The sequence below is a fragment of the Halichoerus grypus genome, chromosome 13 (assembly GCF_964656455.1).
Source record: "Halichoerus grypus chromosome 13, mHalGry1.hap1.1, whole genome shotgun sequence".
In the NCBI taxonomy this organism is placed as follows: domain Eukaryota; kingdom Metazoa; phylum Chordata; class Mammalia; order Carnivora; family Phocidae; genus Halichoerus; species Halichoerus grypus.
Genome location: NC_135724.1, coordinates 62,561,819 through 62,585,596, shown reverse-complemented (window position 1 = coordinate 62,585,596; position 23,778 = coordinate 62,561,819). Strand labels below are relative to the sequence as shown.

The window sequence follows — 23,778 nt, the reverse complement described above, 5'->3', positions numbered from 1 at the left end:
GCTTTGCTTTAAGTGAACAGTAGAGCAAGCTGGCTGGTGAGAGCCATGTCCAAGGGCGTCCAGGACTTGCCCAGCAGAGGGGGATGCAGCACTGGGCTCGGGAGACAGGCCAGGGCAGGACCTGGCCTGGAGCCCAGGATGCTGCCTGAGGGAGCTGGGAGGGCAGCTGAGCACCCCCTGCCTTCCTCAGAGCCCTGACCCCAGTGATGTGGGGCTCAAGAAGGCCTCACCTGACTGTCTGGTCAGGAGCAGCTTGATGCTGGGACAGGAGGTGAGGTCCAGGGTGGGGGACTCTGGAGGACCTGGAGTCTAGCTCCATCAGCCAGGCTGGCGGTCAGCGCAAAACAGCCTGGAGTAGAGGGTCTGGGGGTAAGTGCCAGGATGAGCATACAGGGTAGGAAGAGTCCTAAGCGAGGAGAGGAAGAAGAACCCTGCAGGGGTGAGGGGCAGAGGGATGTTGGGCAGTGCCGGACAGCATTCTGAGCATCCGCTTAGTGACCCCACGTGGCCAGATGGATGATCGGTCACCATGTGGGGCTGCAGGTCGGGGGCTCAGAGTGGCAGGGTGGGATGGTGCTAAGGGCTCAGGCACAGGGCTAGTGCTGGGCGGGCCTGCCCTTTCTGGGGGCCTGGCAGCAGCCTCAGAAGTGGGGTGAGGGTGAGGGCAGGGTCCAGGGTTACCCTGAACGGGGCAGGCTGGGCACCCAGCTGTCCTGTGAGGACACGCTGCCCCACCCTTGGGCCTTGCCACCGGACATTCACATGACCCACATCTGGCTGCCTGCCCGGCCGGCACCCCTGCCAATCACACTGACTTTCCTCCCACTGGCACCTGCTGGGGGCTGACAGAGGTCTCTATTCCCGGCCAGGCGCCTGCTCCGGTTATATTTAGGACATGGTTGGGGGAGGTGGGGGGGCTGCTGAGTTGCTGACCCCCTCCCGGGGCCTGGAACAGGGGCAGCTGGGGCTGGGCCGTCTGCCCAGGCCCAGCCCGATGGCTTGGGTTGAGCTCTGAGGGGCAGGTTGCTGCCTGTGGGGCCTTTCCCTCGGCTCCCGGCCCTCTGTTCATAGCTGCATGCAGGCTGGGAGGCGTGGGTTCTGGCCATGGCTCATATGGGAAACTGAGGTTGGGCGGGGGTCTGAGCACCTGGCCATGGCAGAGTAAGGCTGGCTGCTGGAAACTCCAGGAACTCAGCCCGAGGGGGGAGCCCAGGAGCTCCAAGTCGGTGGTGAGGGGAGGCCCAACTGGCCTTTTAACTGCTGAGGCTCAGACATCCATGAGGTCATTCCCTCCTGGGACCTCCCAGGGCCCTGCCTGAGGGCACACTGAGCCCCAGGCCCTTCCTGCCCTCCCAGACTGAGCCCTCTTCCCTGCTGTTGCCTGGGCAGGATGTTCCCAGGGAGGAAACGGCCTCTCAGAGGCCACCCCATCCCTGCTGGAGTCCAGGGCCACTTCCTGCCCTGCCTGGGCCTTGGTCCTGCCCCCGATTCTGCCAGCCCAGGCCAGACCCAGACTTCCTGCCCCCAGCAGTTCGGAGGGGCCAAGACGTCTCTGCCTGACCCAGCCCCACAGGCACAATCCAAACCCACCAGAGCTGAGGGCCTGAGAGCCTCCCCCTGAGATCCCAGATCCCTGCCCGTAAGGCCTTCCTTCGGACACTCCAGCTCTAGCATCACCTGCTGCCCTCATAGTTCATTTCAGCGGGGCACCATGACCTCAGCTGTCGCCAGCCCAGCTCTAGAAGCTGACGGCTGAATCAGGGCATCACCGGGGCCATGGCAGAGGCAGGCCCATCTGGCACCCACAGGTTGAAGCAGTAGGCTAGCCTGCATCTGAAGGGTCCTCTGGCCGAGACTATCACCCCGCTCTGTGGGCAGCCTCATCTCCAGGAGATGTCCCTCCTCGGCCCAGGCCCCTCACCCACCAGTTCTTCACACCCCATTCAACGGGGCTTCCTGCCCCTGCTGACCCTAGATCAGGGCAAGTCGCCTGGCCGCCCCCTCTGCCCTCCGCCCCGGAAAACACAGAGCTGGGGGTCGTGGAGCTAGGACTGGGTTGGAGGAGCTGAGGGCAGGGCTGGGGGCTCTGGAGGGAAGTGGGCGGCCCCAGCCCAGCCTGCTCTGAGGTTCAGGAAGTGGGGGTCTCAGAAGCTTCCTCTTGGCCAGACGTGCTCCCGGTGGGGCTGGGCAGCTGGGGGGGCGGGGGTCAGAGGCTTGGTCACAGCCGCCCCTTCCTCTCCAGCCGGTCACTGTGCTGCTGTTGGCTTCAGGCTGGGTAGCTGGGTATCCCTCGGGCCCTGCAGGTGGCCGACAGTCAGGCCGGAAGTTCTCGGAGCCCGCCAGGGCTGTAGGCTCATCAGCCGTGGCCTCTGTGGGGCCGTCAGTACCATTAGCACATCCGGCCCTGCCTGGTGGGAGTCGCCACCAGCTGGGTGCCGCAGGACTCGGGAGCGCCCGGTGGGGCCCACCTCAGCCCAGGCCTATGTGCCCTCCAGCCAGAATTCTCCTGAGCCTTGGTTCACCCACAGATAGAGAGAAGGGCTGCCAATGAAGGCTGGAGCAGGGGATAACTGGGGCAGAGCACCCCAGGGCCTTCTGGGTCAGTGCAGTGGACCCAGGCCCTGTCAGACCCCCGAGACCTGGGGTCCCACTGCCCAGCCTTCGTTCACACCTTGGACACTCCCGGCGTGCCTGCCTGACCCTGCCCTGAGCTCAGGGACCCAACCTCAAGCAGGTGCCATGCCCTGCACAGTCCGCTCGGGCTCCACTGGGGGGCCCAGGCTGCGGAGGCCCCTTGAGCCCAAACATACACGCAAAAGTGCTGATAAAGGCTTCGAAGGACCCCAGCCTGGCCAGGTCTAGAGCACAGGCCGAGGAAGGGATGCTAGTCCTTTGCGAGACAGGTGGGAGCCTCAGAGGGGCTATGGAGGACCCCACCCTCAGGTATGTTGGCTCAACCCCTACCCATGATGGGGGCCTAGACTACGACCCCCCCACACACACCAATGGGGAGACTGAGGCTGGGGGAAATGGTATGCCCGGGTGTCGGTCCACCTGGGTCTCTGGCCCAGGCATGTCTCAAGGTAGAGCAAGGCCGACACCACGGCTCACGCGTGCGAGCCTGTGCCTGCGGCTGAGGCTTCACTGGGCCCCCGCCTCCGGCCCCCACATGATGGGCGGTCGTCCATCAGCGAGGCCAGCCCCTCTGGCCATCCATCACCAGCCGGCGGCCGCAGGAGGAACGGCCTGTTTGTTTTGCCAGCTCCGTGTTGCTCCCTGGGGCAGGGGCCGGAGGAAATGGCCATTTTCTGCCTGGGCGGGCGGGTGGACAGCAGAGGTGTACAGGGCACCGGGAGCAGGGCCGGGATGGATTTGTGGCAGGACCCCTGGCTGGGCAAGGCCCCTCACAGATGCCAGAGGCCTTGCTTTGCCCTGTGCCTCAGTCTCCCCTCTGGACTGAGGACGAGGGACATTGGGATATTCTGACTGTTCCCACAGCAGCTGTCTCCAGCCAGGTCACTCACCCCTGCCCCTTGCCACTGGGTGGGGTGGGCTCAGGTGTCAACTGCCACCAGGTGGGGGGTCCCTTTGCCCGAAATCCAAGATGCTTGACGCTGGCTGTCGGATGGCCGCGATGAGCTGCCTGGGACTAGGTCCAGGCCGTAGACCGACTGGTGGGCTGGGTGGGGGTGCTGCCAGGAGGTCAGGGAGGGCCTGGGCACCTCTTTGGAGACATCCAGCCTCAAGATCAGAGCCAGGGACGCTTGGGGCCACATTAAGAGAGACAGCACATGTAGAATGGAGGAGGTGACATGTTAGACCAAGAGGGCAGTGTCCAGGCACTAGGGCAGTGTCCTCAGCACCTACACCATGACCGCTGCTACTTCGTGAAGCGTGCACATAACAGGTATAATTTACTGACACAAGGCTAGGCACCCACCGATCAATGACTGCTTCTCACGGTAGCCCCTGGGGCCCGCATGGGCTGACCTGGGACATGTCTTTCAGCCTCAGCTTCTGCCCTTATCCCCTGATCCATAACGTGGTTAGTCCTCACTGCCCCAGTCCTGGGCTGGGAAGGAGGGTCCTAGGCTCCCACTGGGCCTGTGGACAAGGAAAGTGAGCTCCGAAGGCCTCAGCATCCAGGCCACAGGTTGTCGGCCCTTGCTCCCAGGGCAGATGATGTGCAGAGAACAGATTCACGCTGAGTGTCCCGGGAAGCAAGGCCAAAAGCCCAGAGCTGGAGTCAGGAAAATGTCCTTCAGATTCAGTCCAGTGGCTCCGTGTTCCCTGTCCCCCTGCGGCCTGTGCCACCCCAACTCTCCTCCTCCCTTCCCAATGGCCACCTCCTTTGCTTGCCTCCCAGACACTCTGCACAACCTCACTGCTCTTCATCTGGGAGCAACAAATCTCCTTCCAGAACTTTCTCCCCTGAGACCTGCTTCCTTTGCCCAAGGACATCCCTTCAGACATCTACAGGGTATCGCCACATTCCATCTTCCCAGACTGAAAGGTGCTCTCCCCTGAAGTAAGCTTATGGCTGGGCTTAGCAGATGTTAGGAAAGAATCTGTAAAAATTTCCTCTAAAGTGATGAACGGTCGTGTCGGAGACTGATGGGAGGTGCTTGGGGGAACATCGACACCTGAGGCCCTGTCAGGAACTCTCTGGGTGCTGCATTGAAGGGGCTCTGGGGAGAGGAAAGCTCAGGGACCAGTCCCACCTTCCCCCACCAGTGCAGGCTGACTCCCCAGGTCTCAGCCCTGGTCCAGCTCACCAGGGCTGGCTTAGCCCCCATTCATGTGCCACCTTCTTGCGGCAACATTTGAGGCCACCCACCAAAACAGCATGGGCCTGCCTTGCTGCTCACTCCTGTGTCCACATGTGGGCCAGATTGGTCTCCTGATTCCTCTCTTGGCCCCCCTGTTCCTGGTCTGGAAGGGAACAGTGACACCACTGGCCAATGCCCTGGAGTGAGCGCTCCCCTGCGCCCCCCCCACAGAGTGCAGGGCCCAGCAGGTGCAAAGGGGTACAGTCCTAAGAAGGGTTTAATTGTCACCCAGGGGAAGAACCATGGCACAGAGCCAAGAAGGAGGGGACACATGGCCAGGGGCCCAGACAGGAGCCAGGACCCAGGCAGGCGGGCAATTCAGAGAGGGGCCTGCCATGGAATCGGAAGGAAAGCGAGCCTGGGAAGACCCAGGTGCTCCCACTTCACGTCGCCCTTGTTGGAGGGCCACCTTGGTTTCTCAGGTTGGCACCTCAGACACTCGCATCCGCCCCAGGGCCTGGCCATTCCCAGGGAGGCCTGAGACAGCTTGGCGCCGCCCATACCCCACACAGCATGGGGGGGCCTGGGTGCATTAGGTCCTGGCAAACACCCTGGAAGGAGGGGCTGGATTGGCTTGGGACACCAGTGAAAGCTCGCATCTGTCTCTGTCCGCCCAGCACAGCTGGTGCCAAGCACCCACTTAGCAGGAAGGGGCAGCCGGCGCCTCCACGCTGCCCACGTCCCCTCCTGTCCCCACTGCTTAGTGGCAAAAGCCAATTTCACCCACTTCCTCTCAGCCTCAGTTTCCCTGTCTGTGGGAGGCCCCTTGGTGGGGAAAAGGGAAGACCCACCCAGTCCCTCTCTTCTGTCCTGGTCCCTGTGAAGGGCCGGCCAGGGGAAACTGAGGGTCTGGGCCTGGCCAGGGGCCCCTACTTCCTCCTCCCTGGCCCCCACAGGCATTACCTCAGGGCCATTGATAGCTTAGTGGGTTAGTGGGGATCTAAGCGGGGGGCTTCAGTAGAGGCAAAAGTGACCCAGGCCCTGCCCCGCCCGGTCACTGAAGGCTGTTAGACAGCAGGAAAGGCCAGGCCACCTCTACACACAGCACAGACACAGGCCAGACCCTCTGGGCCATGAAGGCAAAAGAGGCCAAGGGGAGGGGGTGGGGAGAAGAACCAGCCCCAAGTCTCGGCCCAGGGACCCATCCCAGGACTGACTCAGGGAGTGGGCCTGGCAGGCAGGGGCTCCCAGTCTGGGGGGCCTCAGGGCTGTCAGGCTGTCCCCTCCCCGCAGCTGTCTCAGGCTCCCACCTCCCCCGCCCGCCCCCAGGACTCCTATTTCACTGAGGAGATTAAGACCACCTGGCGAGAGCCCCCTCGGCCCCTCCCCTCACCCCAGCCCTCCCTCCTAGCCTCTTCGGCCCCTTGAGGTGCCTTCCCGCCCTCGGCCCGCCTCCCCACCCCCGCATTCCCACACGGCCACCATGGCCCAGCCTCTGAGCCTCCACATCACCACCCGCTCTGCCGGCTGCCTAGGGTCAACCCCCCAGTGCCCGGATCCTCCGAGACCCCGACCCTTCCAGTCCTCACTAGCTCTGCTCCAACAGCTCTGCCTGACCTCAGCGGGGCACCGTCACCAGCCACTGTCCCCGCAGCAGATTCCTGTTCACGTCCAGCCATGTCCCCAGCAGACCAGGTGTCCTTTCTGTCTGGCGAAGTCTGCGGCCTCCAGCCATGTTTGCGGGGTCTCGGGAGGGAAGTGGAGCAGCCCAGTGCTTCAGGTTAGCTCTGAGCGTGGTACCCCACTCTGGTCCAACAGCCGGCGACCTGGGGGGCTCAGCTGTGGGCCCCGTCCAGCCTGCCGGGGGCGGCTGGGCCGGGCTTGACGCTGGCTCAGACACACGGGTGGAATCTGAGCTCTGAAAACCGCAACGCTGAGCTCCCCTGTTTGTTTGCTTTTGAGAAATTCCAACCTGGTTCAGCGGAGTCTTGGAGGAGGGAAGGGATTTGGCTGGCTGGGGTGGGGCGGAGCCGTGCTCATGAACATGGGGAAACTGAGGCTGAGTCTAGGCCCCTGGGCCAGGTGTGGAAGCTGGGCAGAGTGTTTGTTGGTTTTTTTTTTGTTTTTTTTTTTAATTTTTTTTATTGTTATGTTAATCCCCCTACATTACATCATTAGTTTTAGATATATGGGCAGAGTGTTTGTAACCGGACTTCCTGGGGACACAGTCAGGACCACTCCCCACTGGGCCACTGACTCCCCACAGAACCACAGAGACAAGAGCTGCCCTACCCAGTCCTGGCGGACTAGTTGAGATTGGGGGGTGGCCCAGGGAGGTCAAGGGAGCTGCAATGGTGATCTCAGTTGAGGAGCCATGTTCAAGAGCTGACAAAGCTCCCTGCGTCCACATTGTGGGGCCTTGAGAATTCTCCCCATTTCTCAGACAGGAACACTGAAGCTTGGGGAGGCCAAGGTGTGTCCCAGACACGGAACACCACAGAGCAAGGATCACCACCTGGCCCCAGCTCATGATGACTGAGCCACCCCTGGTTCCACCCTGCTCTGAAGGGCCAAGAGGACAGAGAGCCCTTCCTTATAGGAGTCAATTATCCAATATGTTATCCCTGGCTTTTTCCCTAATGCACACAGCCTTCTCCAGAAAGGCAGGAGACGAGCCCGGGCTGGAAGATCTGCTGGGGGGTGGCATCCACCATGGAGGTCCGGCTGCCTCCCCCGGTCTCTCGGGGGCCTTAGTCTCCCATCTACTCGTTGGGTGCTGGCCCTCGGGAGAGGAGCCCCCCCCCCCCCCAGAGCCTTGCCCATCAGGCCCGTGTCCTCACGGTGTTGTCACCTGCCCCAGGCTGGACAGTCCACGTTCCTCCTGCCTTCAGTGCCAGGTCAGCGGGCAGAGGGAACCAGGGTGGGCCTGCTGAGGGCAGCGGGTGCAAAGCCTCCGGCTGCCAGGCTTACAGCACCTGGGCATGGTCCCGGGCTGATGGGGACAATCCAGCAGCCCTGGGGGCTGAGCCAGGGAGCAGAATGGATGAGGAGGGGCACAGGTGCAGAGCCCATTCTCCACTGCACTTGGACCAGATTTTGACACAGAGCTTCTCCAAGGAGTCACACTTGGTTGTCATGGTGAATATGTGGGCAACTTGAATTTAATTGCTAACTTAAACATTTAGCAAAATTTTCAAGTTAGATACACGCAACTCTTTTACATGTTCTAAGTATCTGTGAAGGGAGACGTAATAGATCCAAAGACCATAAAGAGAGTATGCCCTCACTAGTACCTATTAACAGTGGTGCTGATGTAACTGGCTTAGTGGCCATTCTTCACTGTCTCTGGCCCCATCCCCAGTTTCTTTCCTTCCGGAGCCTCCCTGGGCTCATGCTGGCCTCCAAGCCTGATTCAGGGCTGGGGCCTGAGCATGGAGACCCACCTCCCAGCTGATTCTACCCAGAAGGATCCCTGCTGAGTGACCCTGCTGGGAGAGTCTTCCTGTCCCCGATCCCCAGGGCATCATCCTGGCCGTTAGACCTGCCCCCCCCGGGGCATCATCTGAGTGTGTCGCCTTCAGGAAATTACCCAGCATGAGTGGACCGCCGCATTTTATTCTTTCTTCATCATGTGGTACCTGCAGCTTCCCATGGACCTCGACCAAGTCAAGGAAGTCTGAGTTTCACTTGAGTTAGTGACATGAGCGTCGTGGACACTGAAGACTCACCACAGTGCCCACCTGCAAAGGATACACCTGCGCGCACACGCACACCTGCGTGTGTGTTCTGCACATACCGGTGTGGGCACTCGGTGTCTGTGTGGATGAACAGTGCATGCGTGTGTGTGCCCCTGCTCACACGTGTGTACAGCATGTGTGTGCATGCCCATGCTCACAGGTGTGCAGGTGTGTATCCAGCGTGCGCGCGTGTACGTGTCCACGCTCGTGCGCGTATAATGTGCCTGTGTGCGCACTCCTGTGGGTGTGTTTGTGTGCATGTACATTCATGCTCGTGCTCGTGAGTGTGGGTGTGTGCTGGTGGGGATGCCATGTCAGGGCCTAAGAAGGGGGTGCTGGTTCCCCGCCAGGGTCCCCGGCTGAGCGGAGGAACCTGAGCAGCTCTCCACCTTCTGGCCACTCACCTTCAGCCAACACACTCCAGGAGCTTTTGGGGCCTGTCCGTTTCCCTGGAAAGTCTCAGTCCTGTCCTGGCCAAAGACGGCAAGCAAGGAGTGGTGGTGGGACTGGTTTCCTCAGTCCTGTCAGTAGTACACCTAAATCTCTGTCAGCCAGGTTTCTGAGCCCCACTTCTGCCCGACAGCACCTGGGGTGCAGAGGTTAGTGTGACCAGTAGATGGACAGACAGATGGACAGCCGGCTCCCCATGTGGCTGGGTCCTCCCGCCAAGTGGGCAGCTAAATCAACAGGCCCAGAAATCGGAGAGGGGCCCAGGGCCTGGCTATGCATCGGTCTGTTTGTTTGTTTGTTCTGGGAACTTCCAGACTGCAGGAGGCCCTGGTGCCTGGCGGGGGGCAGGGGGTCCTATCACCCAGGCCTAGCTGACAGCCCCATCCGGCCTGCCATCCCTCTCCCCGTCTCCCCGTCATGTTCCCCTGGAAGACAGCACCCCCCGTGAAGGGGTGCAGCTAAGTCCTAGGCAGAGGGGAGGCTGTGACCCAGCTACACGTGGCTGTGCAGGCCCTGACCCATCCCCTCCCAGCTCTGAGGGGCCCGGTGTCACAGGGCTGTGTGTCTCTCTGTCCTGTCTTCTCTTCTCCCCACTACTGCCATCCCCTCTGGTATCTACCCATCGACTCTCAGTTTCCCTATTTGCTCATCCTGCAGTCACTAGTCCCCAGGGTCCAGGCAGCAGCACTCCAGAGATGCAGCAAGCCCTGCCCTGGGACCAGGAGGCAGGTGACACTGAGGTCCAAAAAGAGTCCTAGGGATGTCACGGGAGGGGTGAGAGGGCCAGCCCCTTCCCTAGCCATGCTTCAACTCACCCCCACCCATGCCCTCTCCAACCACCAGAGTGCACACACCAGGCTGTTTCTAACTCCTGGACCTTTGCCAAGAACTTTATGGGATCCGCCTGGCTGGGCTCACTTGGGCATACCCTCAGAGCCCTCAGTCCCCCTCGTGTGAACCCCACTATGGGCCTGGGGCCCCCAAGCAGGACTTCCGCCTGCACTCTGCCACACCCCACAGAACTCGGGACTGGGCAGACACACATCCCCGCCCACCAGGGGTTTGGGTAAGAGCCCAACACCAACGAGGACGCCTAGAGGTGGACTCATAGGTGCTTCTGCTTCAGGAGGGGGAGGGGCTTGCAGAGGGAAGGGCCAGGGAGCAGTTAGAGGTCAAGGGAGCCACCACTCTTCTGCGCATATTGAGTCCCCAAGCTGGAGAGAGGGATTCGCCTCTTTGCAGGACGGTGTCACAAGAGATCAGATGTGTGTACTGCAGGGCCAGGGCCAGACACTGCCCTTGCCCCCATTCTGGCCCCAGCCCCAGGGCCACAGCATAGCCCCTGAAGACTCCCCACCCCCCCGCCAGTGCCAGCCCAGCACCCGGAGGGTTTGTAAACCCATGGCATGTGGTCAGATGGTGCTCGGGCAAGCAGTGCCCCATGCAGGGCGCCCGCTGACTGCGCAGCCTGGGCTCCTGGGAGGGGTGGGGGGAACGGACGACCGAGCCTGATCCTCCGCGGCAGGGAGCTGGAGGTTCTCCCTGCTCGGTGGCTGGCGACCGAGGGTAAGGAGGCCACAGCCCAACCACTGTGCAGACAATGTGGGCATGGCAGCCCCACCCGTCCGCCTCCAGAGCTTGGGGTCCCTGCCTATCCACGCCAGCGCCACCCTGAAAGCCATGTTTGCAGCGTTGGGGCCAAAGCACCTTCACTGGGTGGAGGAATGATGGGGCGCGCCCGAGGGGCTAAGGTTCTGCGTGAGGCACCAGTGGCGGGCTGGAGCGTCGAGGTGGGGACGGGGCTGGGAAGGCAGGACAGAGCCACCCGGTGCGCCCGCCTCCCCGGGCTCCAGCGAAGCTTGCCTGCCTCTCGCCCCCGCTGCTGCCCTGTGGAGCCTTGGCTCGGAAGGCTCAAGGCTCGTCCTGGGGTGGAGGCGCTGACTGAGGTGGAAAGCCAGGGTCCAGGGTGTTCCTGGTGCAGGACTTTCCTTTGCGACCCCTGAGGCCAAGTCTAAGCAGACACTTGAGGCAGTCCCCAGCTGATCAATCCTGAAACGAAATAATTGGGATCAAGTAAAGCCAGGCTCTTCTCTGTCTGTGCCCTGGGAGGCGCAGCCTGGTTCTGCCCTGATCCAAACTCTGGTTCCTGGAGGAGGGGGTCTCCGGTGCGCTACGCACCCACATCCTGTGGGCACCTGCATGGATCCATCTGCGTATGCATTTGCCCCAGATGGCAGGAGACCCACGCTGGGGGTGCGGGTGGTGTGCCCCTAGTCTTCAGGAGTACCTGAGTGCAAGGATCCGAGGGCTTGGCGCCGGCCAGAGATGCACAAGCGTGCACAGGTCCTTCCAGGGCCGGGAACGGAGAAGTTCGGAGGGAATTAGCAGCAGCCCGTCCCAGCGCTAGAGGTGTGCCTTTACAAATGGACGGAGGATGAGAAGTGGGGTCCTGCCTGCCAAAAGAGTGTGAAGGTGCCTGTGGTGACAGCTCCCCTGGGGGAGACACGTGCACTCTCTGGAGGCGGAGCTGGGCGGGCAGCCCGCTAGTCAAGACTCTCCAGGGGCCACCTCCTGCACGCTGGGGAGAAAACCTCCTACACAGGGCTTGCTTCAGGCAAAACTCCAAAGATGCTGGGGCGGGGGGTGGCTGAGCCTTCCAGGGTAGTGCTGGGGCGCAGCCGAGCGCCCACGTGGGACCCCGTGCAGGGCCCAGAGGGAAGCAAAGGCCGCCGCTGTCCTGGTGCCGAGGACGTGCCTCGGTCTCAGCCTCCTCCCGCCCCTCCCGCCTCCGGCCCTCAGTCGGACTTCTGGTCCCCACCCCGTACCTACCGGCGGCCCGGCAACGCCCAGCCTCGGTTTTAGGGCCTGTAAAATGGTCTCATAGTAACCCTGACTTCGCAGCCAGCTGGGCCGCAAAATGCGGCTCTTGTCTTCTCTCTGCGCCCCAGGCAGAGGGGCGGACGGCGCCCCCAAAAGGCAGACCCCGGGCGGCTCCCGAGCGCCGGGCGTTCGGTCCTCCCGGCCGGCGCAGGCCGGCGCCCCGCCAGGCCTCCTACCTCGCGGTAATGGAGGCGCGGCCGGCAGGGGGAGCGAGGCGGAAGGGAGCCGCGGCCGGCCAGGTGAGGGAGGAAGGCTTCCAGCGGGCGGCGGCGCGGCGTGCCCGTGCGGGCCGGGGTGTGCGGGGCGCGGGCCGGCGGGCGGGCGCGCTCCCTCCGGGCTGCGGGCCGGGGCCGGGGCGGCGGCGGCGGCGAGCGCGCGGGCGGGTTGCGGGGCGGCGGAGCGCAGCGCAGAGGGCGGTGTGCGCCCCAGGAGGGGCGCAGGGTGGTTCCGAGAGGCGCAGCCCGGGTGGGCGCTGGAGGCAGCGCCTCCGCCGCGGGCTGGAGGCTCGGGCGGCCTCGCGCTTCGAGCCTCTCCAGTCGAAGGCTCCAGGAGGGCCCGGGCACTGAGCCGCGGGGTCTGGGGTTCTGCAGTCGCGCGGGTGAGTATCGGCCGCGGGTGGAAATGGGTCGGCCCCGCGACGACGGAGCGGCCTGGGTGAGGCCCCTCACCTCTTCCCGGCGCCCTTTTCCTTGACCAGGGTTTGCCCACCCCACAGAGTCCTCTGCTCCGGCACTTTTGCCCTCCCAACCCGGCCCAGCAGGTCTCAGTTCCGGCAGGAAGGGGTTAATGAGGGGCTGGGAGGATCGTGCGCTCCCCTCCACCACCTCAGACACGGAGGAGGCCCGAGGGCCTCAGGACGGTGCCCCAGAGGCCCATCCAGGAAGCCCCAGGGCTTTTCACTTTCACTTCTCCCTTCTCAATATTGGTGTCACCTCCGACTCCACATCTGGCCACTGCCCTCAGGTGTGTGCCCAGATACACGCAGAAGGCTCCCCAGGTGCACAGGACACAACCACTAGCATCCCCACGTGCTGGGGCAGCAGGCGTCCCAGATAATGCACAACCACACACAGGAGCCCCTCCCAGAGCCCCCACATGGGCCCCACACGCAGCCGGCAGGGCCCAGGGCCTCTCTGGGCACGGACTGCCGGCGTGAGGTACCGCTGGTGACACTGCCCTGCGTGCCCTTCTGGGTGCGGACTGCCAGCAGTGGGCATGCCTCCTGCAACACTGCCTCCACCTGGCCCCACCAATGTCCCCTCCCAGCTGGGCTCTCCCCGCCATCAGACGCAGCTCTTCCTGGGGTCCCGGAGGCAGTGGGCTGCCCTGCTCAGGGAAGAGGAAGAGGGACCTTAAGCCCAGCTGGTTCCACATCTCACAACCCCCTGGACCTGCCCATAGGTCCCACAGGTCAGTGTCACTGTCACAGCCCCAAATGGCCACTCTGGACTGAAGGCACGCTCTGGCAACAGCTTCCCTTTCCCTCCACGCTCCACAACTACTGCCGCAGCTGGGGGGGGGCAAGTAAGGGGGGCTCACTGTCCGGGAAGTCACACACACCACACCCCAGTCATATACCCGCATGCTCCCGCACTGCACTCACCGCCTCGTGCTCTTTCCTGGACCTCAGGCCCAGGAGCCAGTCCCTTCCTACTGGAGCTTACTCCCTGGTCCTCAGTTCCTGAGCCTTCCCCACTTCCTAGCCAGCACCCTCTCCAGCCTGGGGTCTGAGGCCCCCGGATTGTAAAAGCCCTGGAAGACGCCGCCTGCCTCCCACCCTCATCCCAGGCAAGCGCAGGCGAAGGCCTACAACACGGTTGCAGACGAGAAGCCTTGGAAATGGAGGCCCTGACTGCCAGAGCCTCAGTGAAGGGCCAGAGAGGCTCCTGGGAGGCTGAGAGACTTGATGCTCTGCTGGGGAAACTCTGGGCCGCGAAGCCATGGATGCCTTGAACTGGTCAGAGAAGACCTCAGTGGCAGTAGGTGAGGGAAGGCACAGGCCAAGTTAGGCCTCAGTGTCCTGGATGCCCAGGACTAGAGGCCTTGAGGCCTCAGGGTTGGCCTTGACTCAATCTTCCGGGGCCTGGCTGGACACCAAGGCAGCAGGGCCTTCCCAGGTGGGCAGGGTGGGTGGCAGGGGGCAGCGTACAATCCGACCCGGCGGCCTGAACTCCTCCGACGTGTCCTCGGCTCCCTGGGCCAGTCCAGGCCCCGCCCCCGGCCCTCCCTGCGCCCGGCCGGTGCGCGGGGAGGTCGGAGGAGCGGGCACTGCCCACCCTCCGGATGTATAAGCGTCCTGGCCAGAGGCCGGTGGTGCGCGCGGGTGCGCGTGACACTCGGGCTCCCGGGCTGCGCGGCCTGGGCGGCGTCCCTCTGCTCGGGGTCCCCAGCCACGACAGTGAGCCGGCTGAAGGGGGCTGGGGGGGCGCTTGCTGGGCTGGGTCCCGTTCCGCCGCGCTGAGGAACGGACAACGCCACAGCTCTGGGCTTGTCCGCCTGTGGCCAGTGCCGGAGCCCGAACTGCCCTCTCCTCACCCAGGTGCAGGGGCAGCCAGGGAGGAGGTGGCGGGAGGGGCTGAGGGCAGGGGCAAGGCTGAGCCCAGGCGGCCCCACGGTGATCCATCGGTGCCTCACTGACCCTGGCTGAGGCTGCGCGCTCCCGGGGTAGCTGCTTCCACTCGGGGACTGTAGAACCTGACAGTGGCTTCGCCGGACAGAGGGAACCCCGGCCTCGGTGGGAACAGCGGGATGTTCGAAGGGCGCTGGTCACGGACGTCCCTGGGAGCAGAGGCCAGGGGCAGGGAGCTTGAAAAACAGAAGGGCCCCACACTCCCAGGGCGCTCCACCCATCTGGGCCCCTTGGCTGCCACCAGCCCGGAGTGGGGGGCTGTGACGCCATAATCCCCTGGGCCCAGGGCTGGAGGCTGTGAGTGGCATCGCAGGCCCCCGCCCCCGGGTCCCGTGGGCTGGGCCGGCCTCGGTGCGGCTGGGTGCACGCAGTCGGAGGCGGCGCCGGCCAGGCCGCCGGGGCGCCTATGGACGCGCGGAGCCCGCTGTCTCCCCGGGCCAGCGCGTTCAGCATCGCCTCTCTGGTTGCAGCAGAGGCCGCAGAGCGCACCGTTCGCCTGGGCCCCCGGTCCTCCGACCAGGCGAAGCTCCACCGGCTGTTGGGATCCCCGGCCGGGATGCACTTCAGCACCGTCACCAGGGACATGGAAGGTGAGCCGTCCTGCTGTGTCTACGGGGACCCGCCCGCCAGTCCCCCTGCCACTGCTGCCGTGGGGCCCAAGCAAAGAGTGTTGGCAGGGCCCGGGCACAGAGTGGGTGGAGGGAGCTCTGAGGGGGGGTGGGCTCCAGGCTTCCAGCGACTCGGGAGCAGAGAAGGGCAGGCATCCTGCCCAAAGCCTGTGCACCCTCCAGCCTGGGGACCCAGCTGCAGAGACCCGCAAGCAGCTAGACTCAGGCCCAGAACAGGACTCGTGGAAGCCCGGAGGGACAGGAGAGGAGGACTGGAGAAAGGTGGCAGAGGTGGCCGCAAGCTGGGAGAGGTGGAAGGAAGGTGGCAGGAGCGGAGTGTGTCATAGAGTCTGGGAACCTGGGAAAACGAGAGAGAGAAAGTGTGAGGGCGGCGGGAGGAAAAGAAATTGAGAAGAGAAAAAACACAGAAAACTCAAAAGGAAGGTTGGAAAAATGAGAAAGATGAAAAAGAAAGAGAGCAAGAACGAAAAAGAAGAAAGTGAAGGAAAATTTAAGGCAGAAAATAAAGTCGTAAAAAAAGGGAAAAGCTAGAGAAAATCTCCAGTTTTTATTTTGTTAAAAAAAAAAAAAGAGGAAAAAACCCCGGAATAACAGGAAAAGACCTACAGAAATAAGAGGCAAAGGCAGACTGGAAAGAAAGACGAAGTGATGAAAAATGAAGTGGAAAGAAAGGAGAGGGACAGAACTGGAGAAAGAAAGAGGCAGAAAGTAAAACAGAAATAAAGAGAAACGAAAGAGATAGTGGAAGAAGGAAAGAGGATTAGGAGGGAAAATTTCATCGAGGAAGACAAAGGTAAAGAAATAACAAATTGGAAAAAGAGCCTGGAGAGAAAAAGGAGAAATGCAACGCGGGAGGGCGGCAGAGCGAGGGGCGGCGGACGGCCCGGCGCTCTGGGGAGCCGGTCCGGGCGGTCGGGGGGCCCCGGGCCGAGCGAGCAGCGGCGGGCGGGCTGGGGGCCGGGGAGGGGGGAAGGAGCGGGGGAGGGGCGAGAGACGGGGGAGGGGAGGGAGGCCATTGTCTCGGCGCTGGGGGGGGGGGCGCGCGCGCGGGGCGGGGCGGGGCGGGGCGCCTCCTCGGGGCCGGCCCGCGGTGTAGGGCGGCGCGGCCCGGGGCGCAGCGCAGCGCCCGCCACTCGGCCCGGGGCGCGGGGCAGCGCTCACCTCGGTGGCGGGGGCGGCGGCGGCGGCGGCCCGCGGGTCATGATCTCCGCCGTGTCCAGCCCGTGGCTCACGCAGCTCTCGCACTTCTGCGACGTTGCAGCCTTCACGGCCAGCAGCCTGAGCAGCCTGGGGGCCGCGGGGGGCTTCCCGGGCGCCGCGTCGCCGGGCGCCGACCCGTACGGCCCGCGCGAGCCCCCGCCGCCGCCGCCGCCGCCGCGCTACGACCCGTGCGCCGCCGCCGCCCCCGGCGCCCCGGGCCCGCCGCCGCACGCCTACCCGTTCGCGCCGGCCGCCGGGGCCGCCACCAGCGCCGCCGCCGAGCCCGAGGGCCCCGGGGCCAGCTGCGCGGCCGCCGCCAAGGCGCCAGTGAAGAAGAACGCGAAGGTGGCCAGCGTGAGTGTGCAGCTGGAGATGAAGGCGCTGTGGGACGAGTTCAATCAGCTGGGCACCGAGATGATCGTCACCAAGGCCGGCAGGTCAGGGTGCCCCCCCTCACTGCCCGCGACCCTCCCCACGAGGCCCCGGTCTCGGGCAGCGCGCCTCGGTCCGATCCACGCGAGTGGGACCGAGAAGCGGGGTGGGGGCGCGGCCCCGCCACCTGCGGCCCCCTCTAGGCGCGGGCCGGCTCTGGGTTCTCTGCGGTCCCGGCTCCAGCGACAACCGCCTGGCGCGCCGGGCGGGCCTCGGGGACGGCGCGGGCAGCTTCGGAAGGCCGGTGGAGAGAAGCCCGGCGGACCGGCCCGCCCCTCCCGCAGCCCCACGGCGCCCGCCGCGGGAAGCCCGGGCCGGCTCGGAGCACATCGGGCTAGGGGTTAGGCAGCTGCCCCTGAGCGGCCTCGCCAACCAGCCGGCTTCCAGTGGATCCCACCTCAAAGGAAATTCACGTCTCTAGTTCCCCAGTTCAGTCTATACGGGTTAGATAGAAACGGGCAGCTGGACAATTCTCTGGAAAATTTTGGGAGAAAGTTAAGACCCTTAAAAACAGTATGGTCTCTTCCGTGGAAGTTGCTCCCCGGTTTCCTCAGGCCTAAATTTCAGGTGACTGTGGGGCCTGGCTCTGCTGCTGGGGCCCCCCGCCTTCCAATTGGCCTGTATTTGTTTGAAGGGCCCAGAGAGAAGGGGAACAAGTTTTGCGATGCAGCCGATTTGACCAGCAGACAAAGGCGGGTGCCGAGCTGTGTGTAATGTACACACGGAGACACCGGCTCTTCTACCACACGGCCAAGGGGAGCTCAGGGCCTGTTTGCAGAGCCTTCTCGCGGTTTCTGTTTCCCTGCCACGGCTGTCCTCCCTGGGGATCCTGGGGCCTGTGCTCAGCTTCAGCTCTGTGGGTCTTCCGCAGCCTCTCCTTACTGTCCCCTGAGGACGGCACCCCAGCCTCTGGCCCAGCCCAGCCCAGCAAGGGCCTTGGCGGGGGCCAGGCTTCATCCCAGAAGCCAGCGTTCTGTAGCAGCCACCGGCCTGCAGAGGTGGGGTGGCAGGCCTGATCAGGAGTCCCAGCTCCACGGCATCTGTTTTCTGCCCGCTGCCTGCACGGAGTTGCCTATGAGGGGAAGCCATAGGAAGGGCAGGTGGGAGCGAAGTCTCATGCTGTTCTCCAGGGCCCAGTGGCTGGCACTGCTGTGCCGTGAGGACAGGGCCAGCCCATGGCCAGCCGCCCCTCCAGGAGCTGCAGAATGTCCTTTCAAGAGCCTGGATGGCTCATAGAGTCAGAGTTCGCTGACCATGAGGGCACAAGCCAGATTCTCCCAGAGTAGCTGAGTCCGGGGGGTTATGGTGGCGGGTGGGACTTGTGTGTGTCCCTGAGGAAGGTGGGGAAGACTCCACCATTGGGCCGAAGACAGGGCCTGAGAGTCGGGGCTGTGGGGATTGGGGAGCAGCCGCGGACCCAGCTGAAAGGGCAACTGGGACTCCTGGGAACCACACAGAGTGACCGGGTTTCACTTTGTTCGAGCCGAGAGTTTACATCCGTCGCTCAGATAGAGCTGGGGGAGGCTCAGTGGAGGGCTGAGACTCTCTGGGACCGCGTCTGGGGAGTCTTGCCGATCGGGTGCTGCCGGCTGAGGCTAGCTCTGCACTGGACAGCCGAGAATTAGCAAAGGCTAGCTAGGCTGGCTCTGTGCGGGCAAATGTGGCAGGAGAAGCCATCGACTACACTGGGATGCTGAGGCTCAGCTCTAGTGCTTAGTGAGCCATTTTGGGGCTTCACAAAGGGGGGCAGGGGACTGCCCTGCCACTCCACTTGCCCTTGGCTGGGCAGGGGCCTTGTTGGGTTAGAGTGGCCAAGGGAGAGAGGAGAGGAGGTGGAGGGGCCAGGCCGCTGAACGCAGGAGCCAGCAGGAAGCCTACCTGTCCCGGGGTTGGTCAAGGTGGGGCAGCCCTGCCTTCCCCCACCCGAGGTGACCAGAGGCCTCGCCGCCCCCAGGCGCATGTTCCCCACGTTTCAAGTGAAGCTCTTCGGCATGGACCCCATGGCCGACTACATGCTCCTCATGGACTTCGTTCCAGTGGACGACAAGCGCTACCGGTGAGCGCCCAGCAGGACCTGAGAGGGGGCCCTGGGAAGCGGCTGGTCCCTGCCTGGTGATGCCTCTGAGGGCAGCCCACGAGGACATTAGTGACCAGGAGTCCCGGCACCTGCCCCGCCTGCCCCGCCGACTCCCCTTGACCCGCTCCCTCCCCAACCGTCAGACCCTAGACCCACACACACCCCACCCCCAGTGGTTCTTGGGTACTCCCCTCAGGAGGTCACACTGGCTGGGCCCCTCCACCAGCTGTAGGCCCGAGACAGCTCCCACGCCCCTGGGCCAGCTTGGCCTGAGGCAGACAGGCCCCTCGCACACAGCCCTTGCCTTTTTTTCTCATCTCCTTCTCCCACGAGGTGAGCGTGGGCACCTTGTCCCCTTCCCCCATTCCCCGGGAACGCTGGGCCCTGGAGCTGAGCAGGAAAGGTGGGGTGGCGGGGAGAGATTATGCAGGGCGGGCCTCAGCTGCCCCGACAATTAACAGCAATTAATAAAGAGAACGTGGTCCGCCCTGCGCCCGAGGCCGCCGGTCTGCCAAATCCGGGCCGCAGGCCTGGCAACTCGGAGACCAGTGGTGGGGAGGCCCAGAGCGGGCAGACCCGCGTGCAGCGAAATGTGGAAATGTGGCGCCGGGAGCCCAGCCTCCGCCCTTGGTGCTGGGCTTCCTGCTGTTTTGTGTATTGGGACGGGAGGGCGTTTTCGGTTTTCTTCACGATCGCCCTCGGAAATGCTCCCAGTCTGTGTGGCAGCCAGAGGCTCAATTTCACCGATGATGGGGAAACTCATCAGAGGCACCTTTGGGGTTCACTCAGCAAGGCCCTCCCGGTTCACCCCACACGGCATGACCCCTGTTCCGGTGCTGCCCCAGGTACGCCTTCCACAGCTCCTCCTGGCTGGTGGCCGGGAAGGCGGACCCTGCCACACCAGGCCGCGTCCACTACCACCCTGACTCGCCTGCCAAAGGTGCCCAGTGGATGAAGCAAATTGTGTCCTTCGACAAGCTCAAGCTGACCAACAACCTGCTGGATGACAACGGCCATGTGAGCGATCCCCGCACCTCCCCAGGCTACGTCGCTATCCCCGGTGCGGGCCCTCCAGAGTCCGTGTTGACCAGAGCCAGAGGCAGAGAGCTTGGGCAGCTCGGGGTGTGAATAAGGGACAGGCTGAGGAGAGTAGGCCTCTCTGGGTCAGGGGCTCACAGGGCCTGGTGGCCCTCAGGCCTGGGAGAGGGTGTCCCCTTGCTTGCCGCACTCCACTCCTGATCTTTTGCGGGAGGTTTTTTACCTGGAAGGGATGGGGCCGTATGGGGGGGTAGCAGCAGGACGCTTTGCACAATCCAGGCGGGTGATGCCGCTTTCCTGCTGGGCTGAGCTCTGGCCTGCAGCCACCTACTGATCCCCACCCCCCCACCGTAGGCCCGAAGTAGTTCTCAGGGACCTATGGAAAGAGGATCAAAACCCTGATCTTTTGCCGTTTGGAGTGTCTTTCCTGGTGGTCCCCAGTTGATTGCAGTCTCCGCTTGAGCCCCATGGCAGGACCTCATTTCGGGAGTTCAGAGTTTTGTCCAAGTTCTCTGGGGAGTTCACTGCCTATCCGGACCTTGGCCCATTTCCTAGTTCCAAACTTGCCACCTTGTCTTCCAGATTATTCTCAACTCCATGCACAGATACCAGCCCCGCTTCCACGTTGTTTATGTGGACCCACGCAAAGATAGTGAGAAATATGCTGAGGAGAACTTTAAAACCTTTGTGTTTGAGGAGACTCGCTTCACTGCGGTCACTGCCTACCAGAACCACCGGGTGAGGCCCTGGGATGGGCAAATTCAATACTTCTGGGTTGCAATTTCCAGTTGCTGCCTGGGGGACAGAGGTTTGGACCCAAAGGTTGTGGGTTCTGGCGGAACCCAACACCGATGGAGTCCCACCCCCAAGGGCCTCAAGCAGCCTCCTCCCCTCTGCTGCAGGCTGGCCCAGCCTCCTATCAGGTTGACCTCTCTAGCAGCAACTGTCAGTGCGGCCTGAAAGTTTGTTTTCCAAACCATTCCGGAAACTCCCCATCAGGGGCCTGATCCACGGTTTACCCAAATTCCTAGGGCACCCCCCCACCACCACACACACACACACCCTGCGGGGTGGGCGGTGGAGGTGACCACATTCCCATCCCAGCCGGGGACACAGGGTCTCCATCCCAATCACTTGGGGCCACAAAGGGGTTCCTTAGCAAGAAAGGAGCTTCCCCTTTGGCAGGAGAGAGGGACAGCCTCAGTGAGGGAGTTAACTGTGGGACGGTTCTTGTCCCGGAAGAGTAAAAGGGCCCTTATGGAGAAGCTCCTCCAAACTACCCTACCTCGGTGCTCCCACCCCCAGTGCAGGGGCTCCAGCCACTTGCTCAATGCCCGCCGCCCATCCCCCCCGCCCCGCAGATCACGCAGCTCAAGATCGCCAGCAACCCCTTCGCCAAAGGCTTCCGAGATTGCGATCCGGAGGACTGGTGAGTGTCCTCTGAGGAGACGGCGACTGCTCCGGAGCCCAGCGGGGGTGCCCCCCTGACCCGCTGCCCTCCTCCCTCCCGCAGGCCCCGGAACCACCGGCCCGGCGCGCTGCCGCTTATGAGCGCCTTCGCGCGCTCGCGGAACCCCGTGGCCTCCCCCACGCAGCCCAACGGCGCAGAGAAAGGTAGGGCCGGGGTCGTGGGATCCGGGCCGTGGCCCTGCGCGCGCTCCGCCCCGGGCAGACGGCCGAGCATGGCCTCGCCCGAGCCCCAGGGGCGCTCGCGGCCTTTGCGCCGCTTGCACAACGGCCGCGGCGGCGGGCAAGCGCGCACTCGCCCGCCTGGCCCGACGGCTGCGCCCCGCCCGCCCCGCCTGCTGCCCGCGGAGGGGCGCGAGGCCCCTGGGGAGGGCCGGGGTCTCCCGCAGGTTGGGCGAGAAGGGGTGGGGAGCGCCCGAGTGCGGGCTGGCGCCCCCTCCCCGCCAGCAGCGGCGGGGCGCTCGCGGGTCCCCTCTGCCGTCTTGACCCGGCGCGCTCACCCCTCGGCCCTCCCCGCAGACGCGGCCGAGGCTCGACGAGAATTCGAGCGCGACACGGGCGGACCGGCCGTGCTCGGGGACCCGGCGCACCCACCGCAGCTGCTGGCACGGGTGCTGAGCCCCGCACTGCCCGGGGCCGGCGGCGCCGGCGGCCTCGTCCCGCTGCCCGGTGCGCCCGGAGGCCGGCCCAGCCCTCCGCACCCCGAGCTGCGCCTGGAGGCGCCCGGCGCGTCGGAGCCGCTGCACCACCACCCCTACAAGTACCCGGCCGCCGCCTACGACCATTACCTCGGGGCCAAGAGCCGGCCGGCGCCCTACCCGCTGCCCGGCCTGCGCGGCCACGGCTACCACGCGCACACGCACGCGCACCCGCACCACCACCACCCCGCCGTGAGCCCGGCGGCAGCCGCCGCCGCCGCCGCCGCTGCCGCCGCCGCCGCCGCCGCCAACATGTACTCGTCGGCCGGGGCCCCGCCGCCCGGCTCCTACGACTACTGCCCCAGATAATGCGGGCGCCCGCCGGCTGCTTCCCCGCCCGGGGTCCCCGCACAGCCCCGAGGGCCGTCGGGGTCCCCGTCCACCCAGCCCCAAGGGCCGTCCAAGAACATGTTCCTCCAGCCCCGGGGGCCAGTGCGGGTCTCCCCTTCCCCAGCCTCGAAGCCATCGGGGTCCTCCACCGTCCAGTCCCGAGGCTGTCGAAGTATCTGGTTCCCAGTCCCGGGAGCCACCGCGGGTCCCTCCCCAGCCCGGAGGGCCACGGGGTCCGCGCCCGCCAGTGCCAAAGCGCCCGGTCAGCGGCGGAAGGAAGTGATATTTATTGTTCTCCGCGAGACCGCGTCGCCCCCTCCCACCCCCACCCCCAGCCCGGCCGGCAGTTGCAGTGTAGACGACCCGAGAGCCCGTCTGCAGGCGGTGTAGATACGTGTAGATATTTGTAGATACTGTAGATACCGCGCCGGCGCCGACTTGATAAAGGTTTCGCCTCTTTTGGAAGTTGCCTGCGTGTCCATTTATTTGTGTCCAGTTAGATCACACGGGGGATGTCGGGGAGAGCGTGTCCGGTCGACTCGGGGACTTCGGGGTCTTCCCAGCTCCAGTCCCCACAAGCCGCAGCGAGGCGGGTGTCCCTACAGTGCCCTCCGAGCGCCTCCTCTCGGCCCGTTTCCAGAGCCTCTTCTCGGCCACGCCCCTCTCCGTCCTCTCCCCGCCCCCTCCGCTGTGGCCCCATCCGGGTTCGCTCCCAGGGTCTCCTCCAGGCCCTGCCCGCCCGCTCCCCGCCCCCACTTCCACCTTGCAGCTTCATCCCCTCCTCCCCAAGGCTGAGCGGACGGGGCCCCGCCCCAGCCCCAGGTGTGCCTAGGGCCCTTTGACTTAACTCAGGCAGGCAATTGTCCCTCTTCTAGGATTTAGGTGGGCAGCCCTGGCCTGTTTTCAGGGCCAGTGCCTGTCCTGGGTGCTTTTCCACGGAAGCTGGAAATAACCATCACGCCAGAACACTGTCAGTTGGGGGCTGGGAAGGGGAGAAGCTCAGACTCTGATCGCAGAAAGACAAAAACAGGCAGTTCTGCTGTTCTAGCATTTCCCCTGGCTGGCCCTAGACCAGGCCGGCGTTTTCCCCTGTTTATTGACTTTGTTCCCTGTGAATGTCCCCACGGAGTGACCTGGGCAGGGGGCACAATGACAGTGGTCATGAGTCATCTTGAAACCTGTCTGTGAAGCATTTTTCCCAGGCCAGGTGGTGAGGGACCTCTCCCCATTAACTCAACACCAGGGATGGGGCCAGAGGAACCCTTTGATCCCTCCCTTCCTGAATCCAGGCAGGAAAAGCTGACAACCGGTCAACGTCAAGGCTGCTAACTTGGACGCAAGATGGACGGGAAATGCAAATGGCTGAGGTTCTATTCCCCTTCTGTGTCTGTCCCAGTATGTTCGAGGCAGTCGCTGCCACATGGCAGGGGCAACCCGGTGCC

The 23,778-nt window shown here is 64.1% G+C and overlaps 1 protein-coding gene across 4 annotated transcripts; it reads left to right on the top strand.

Moving 5' to 3' along the window:
• Positions 1-13,567: 13,567 nt before the first annotated feature.
• Positions 13,568-22,801, top strand: TBX1 (T-box transcription factor 1). Of its 4 annotated transcripts, none has more exons than XM_036104238.2 (9): positions 13,568-13,819; positions 14,936-15,055; positions 16,356-16,731; positions 18,681-18,782; positions 19,649-19,820; positions 20,424-20,579; positions 21,203-21,270; positions 21,355-21,455; positions 21,828-22,801. In XM_036104238.2, the coding sequence occupies exons 1-9, from the start codon at positions 13,777-13,779 to the stop codon at positions 22,313-22,315; spliced, it is 1,626 nt and encodes a 541-aa protein (XP_035960131.2). In that variant the 5' UTR covers positions 13,568-13,776; the 3' UTR covers positions 22,316-22,801. The 4 variants fall into 4 exon arrangements, with proteins under 4 accessions (XP_035960131.2, XP_077916751.1, XP_077916752.1 ...); XM_078060625.1 differs by lacking the exon at positions 13,568-13,819 and adding an exon at positions 14,156-14,375; XM_078060626.1 differs by lacking the exon at positions 13,568-13,819 and adding an exon at positions 14,160-14,234.
• Positions 22,802-23,778: the final 977 nt, after the last annotated feature.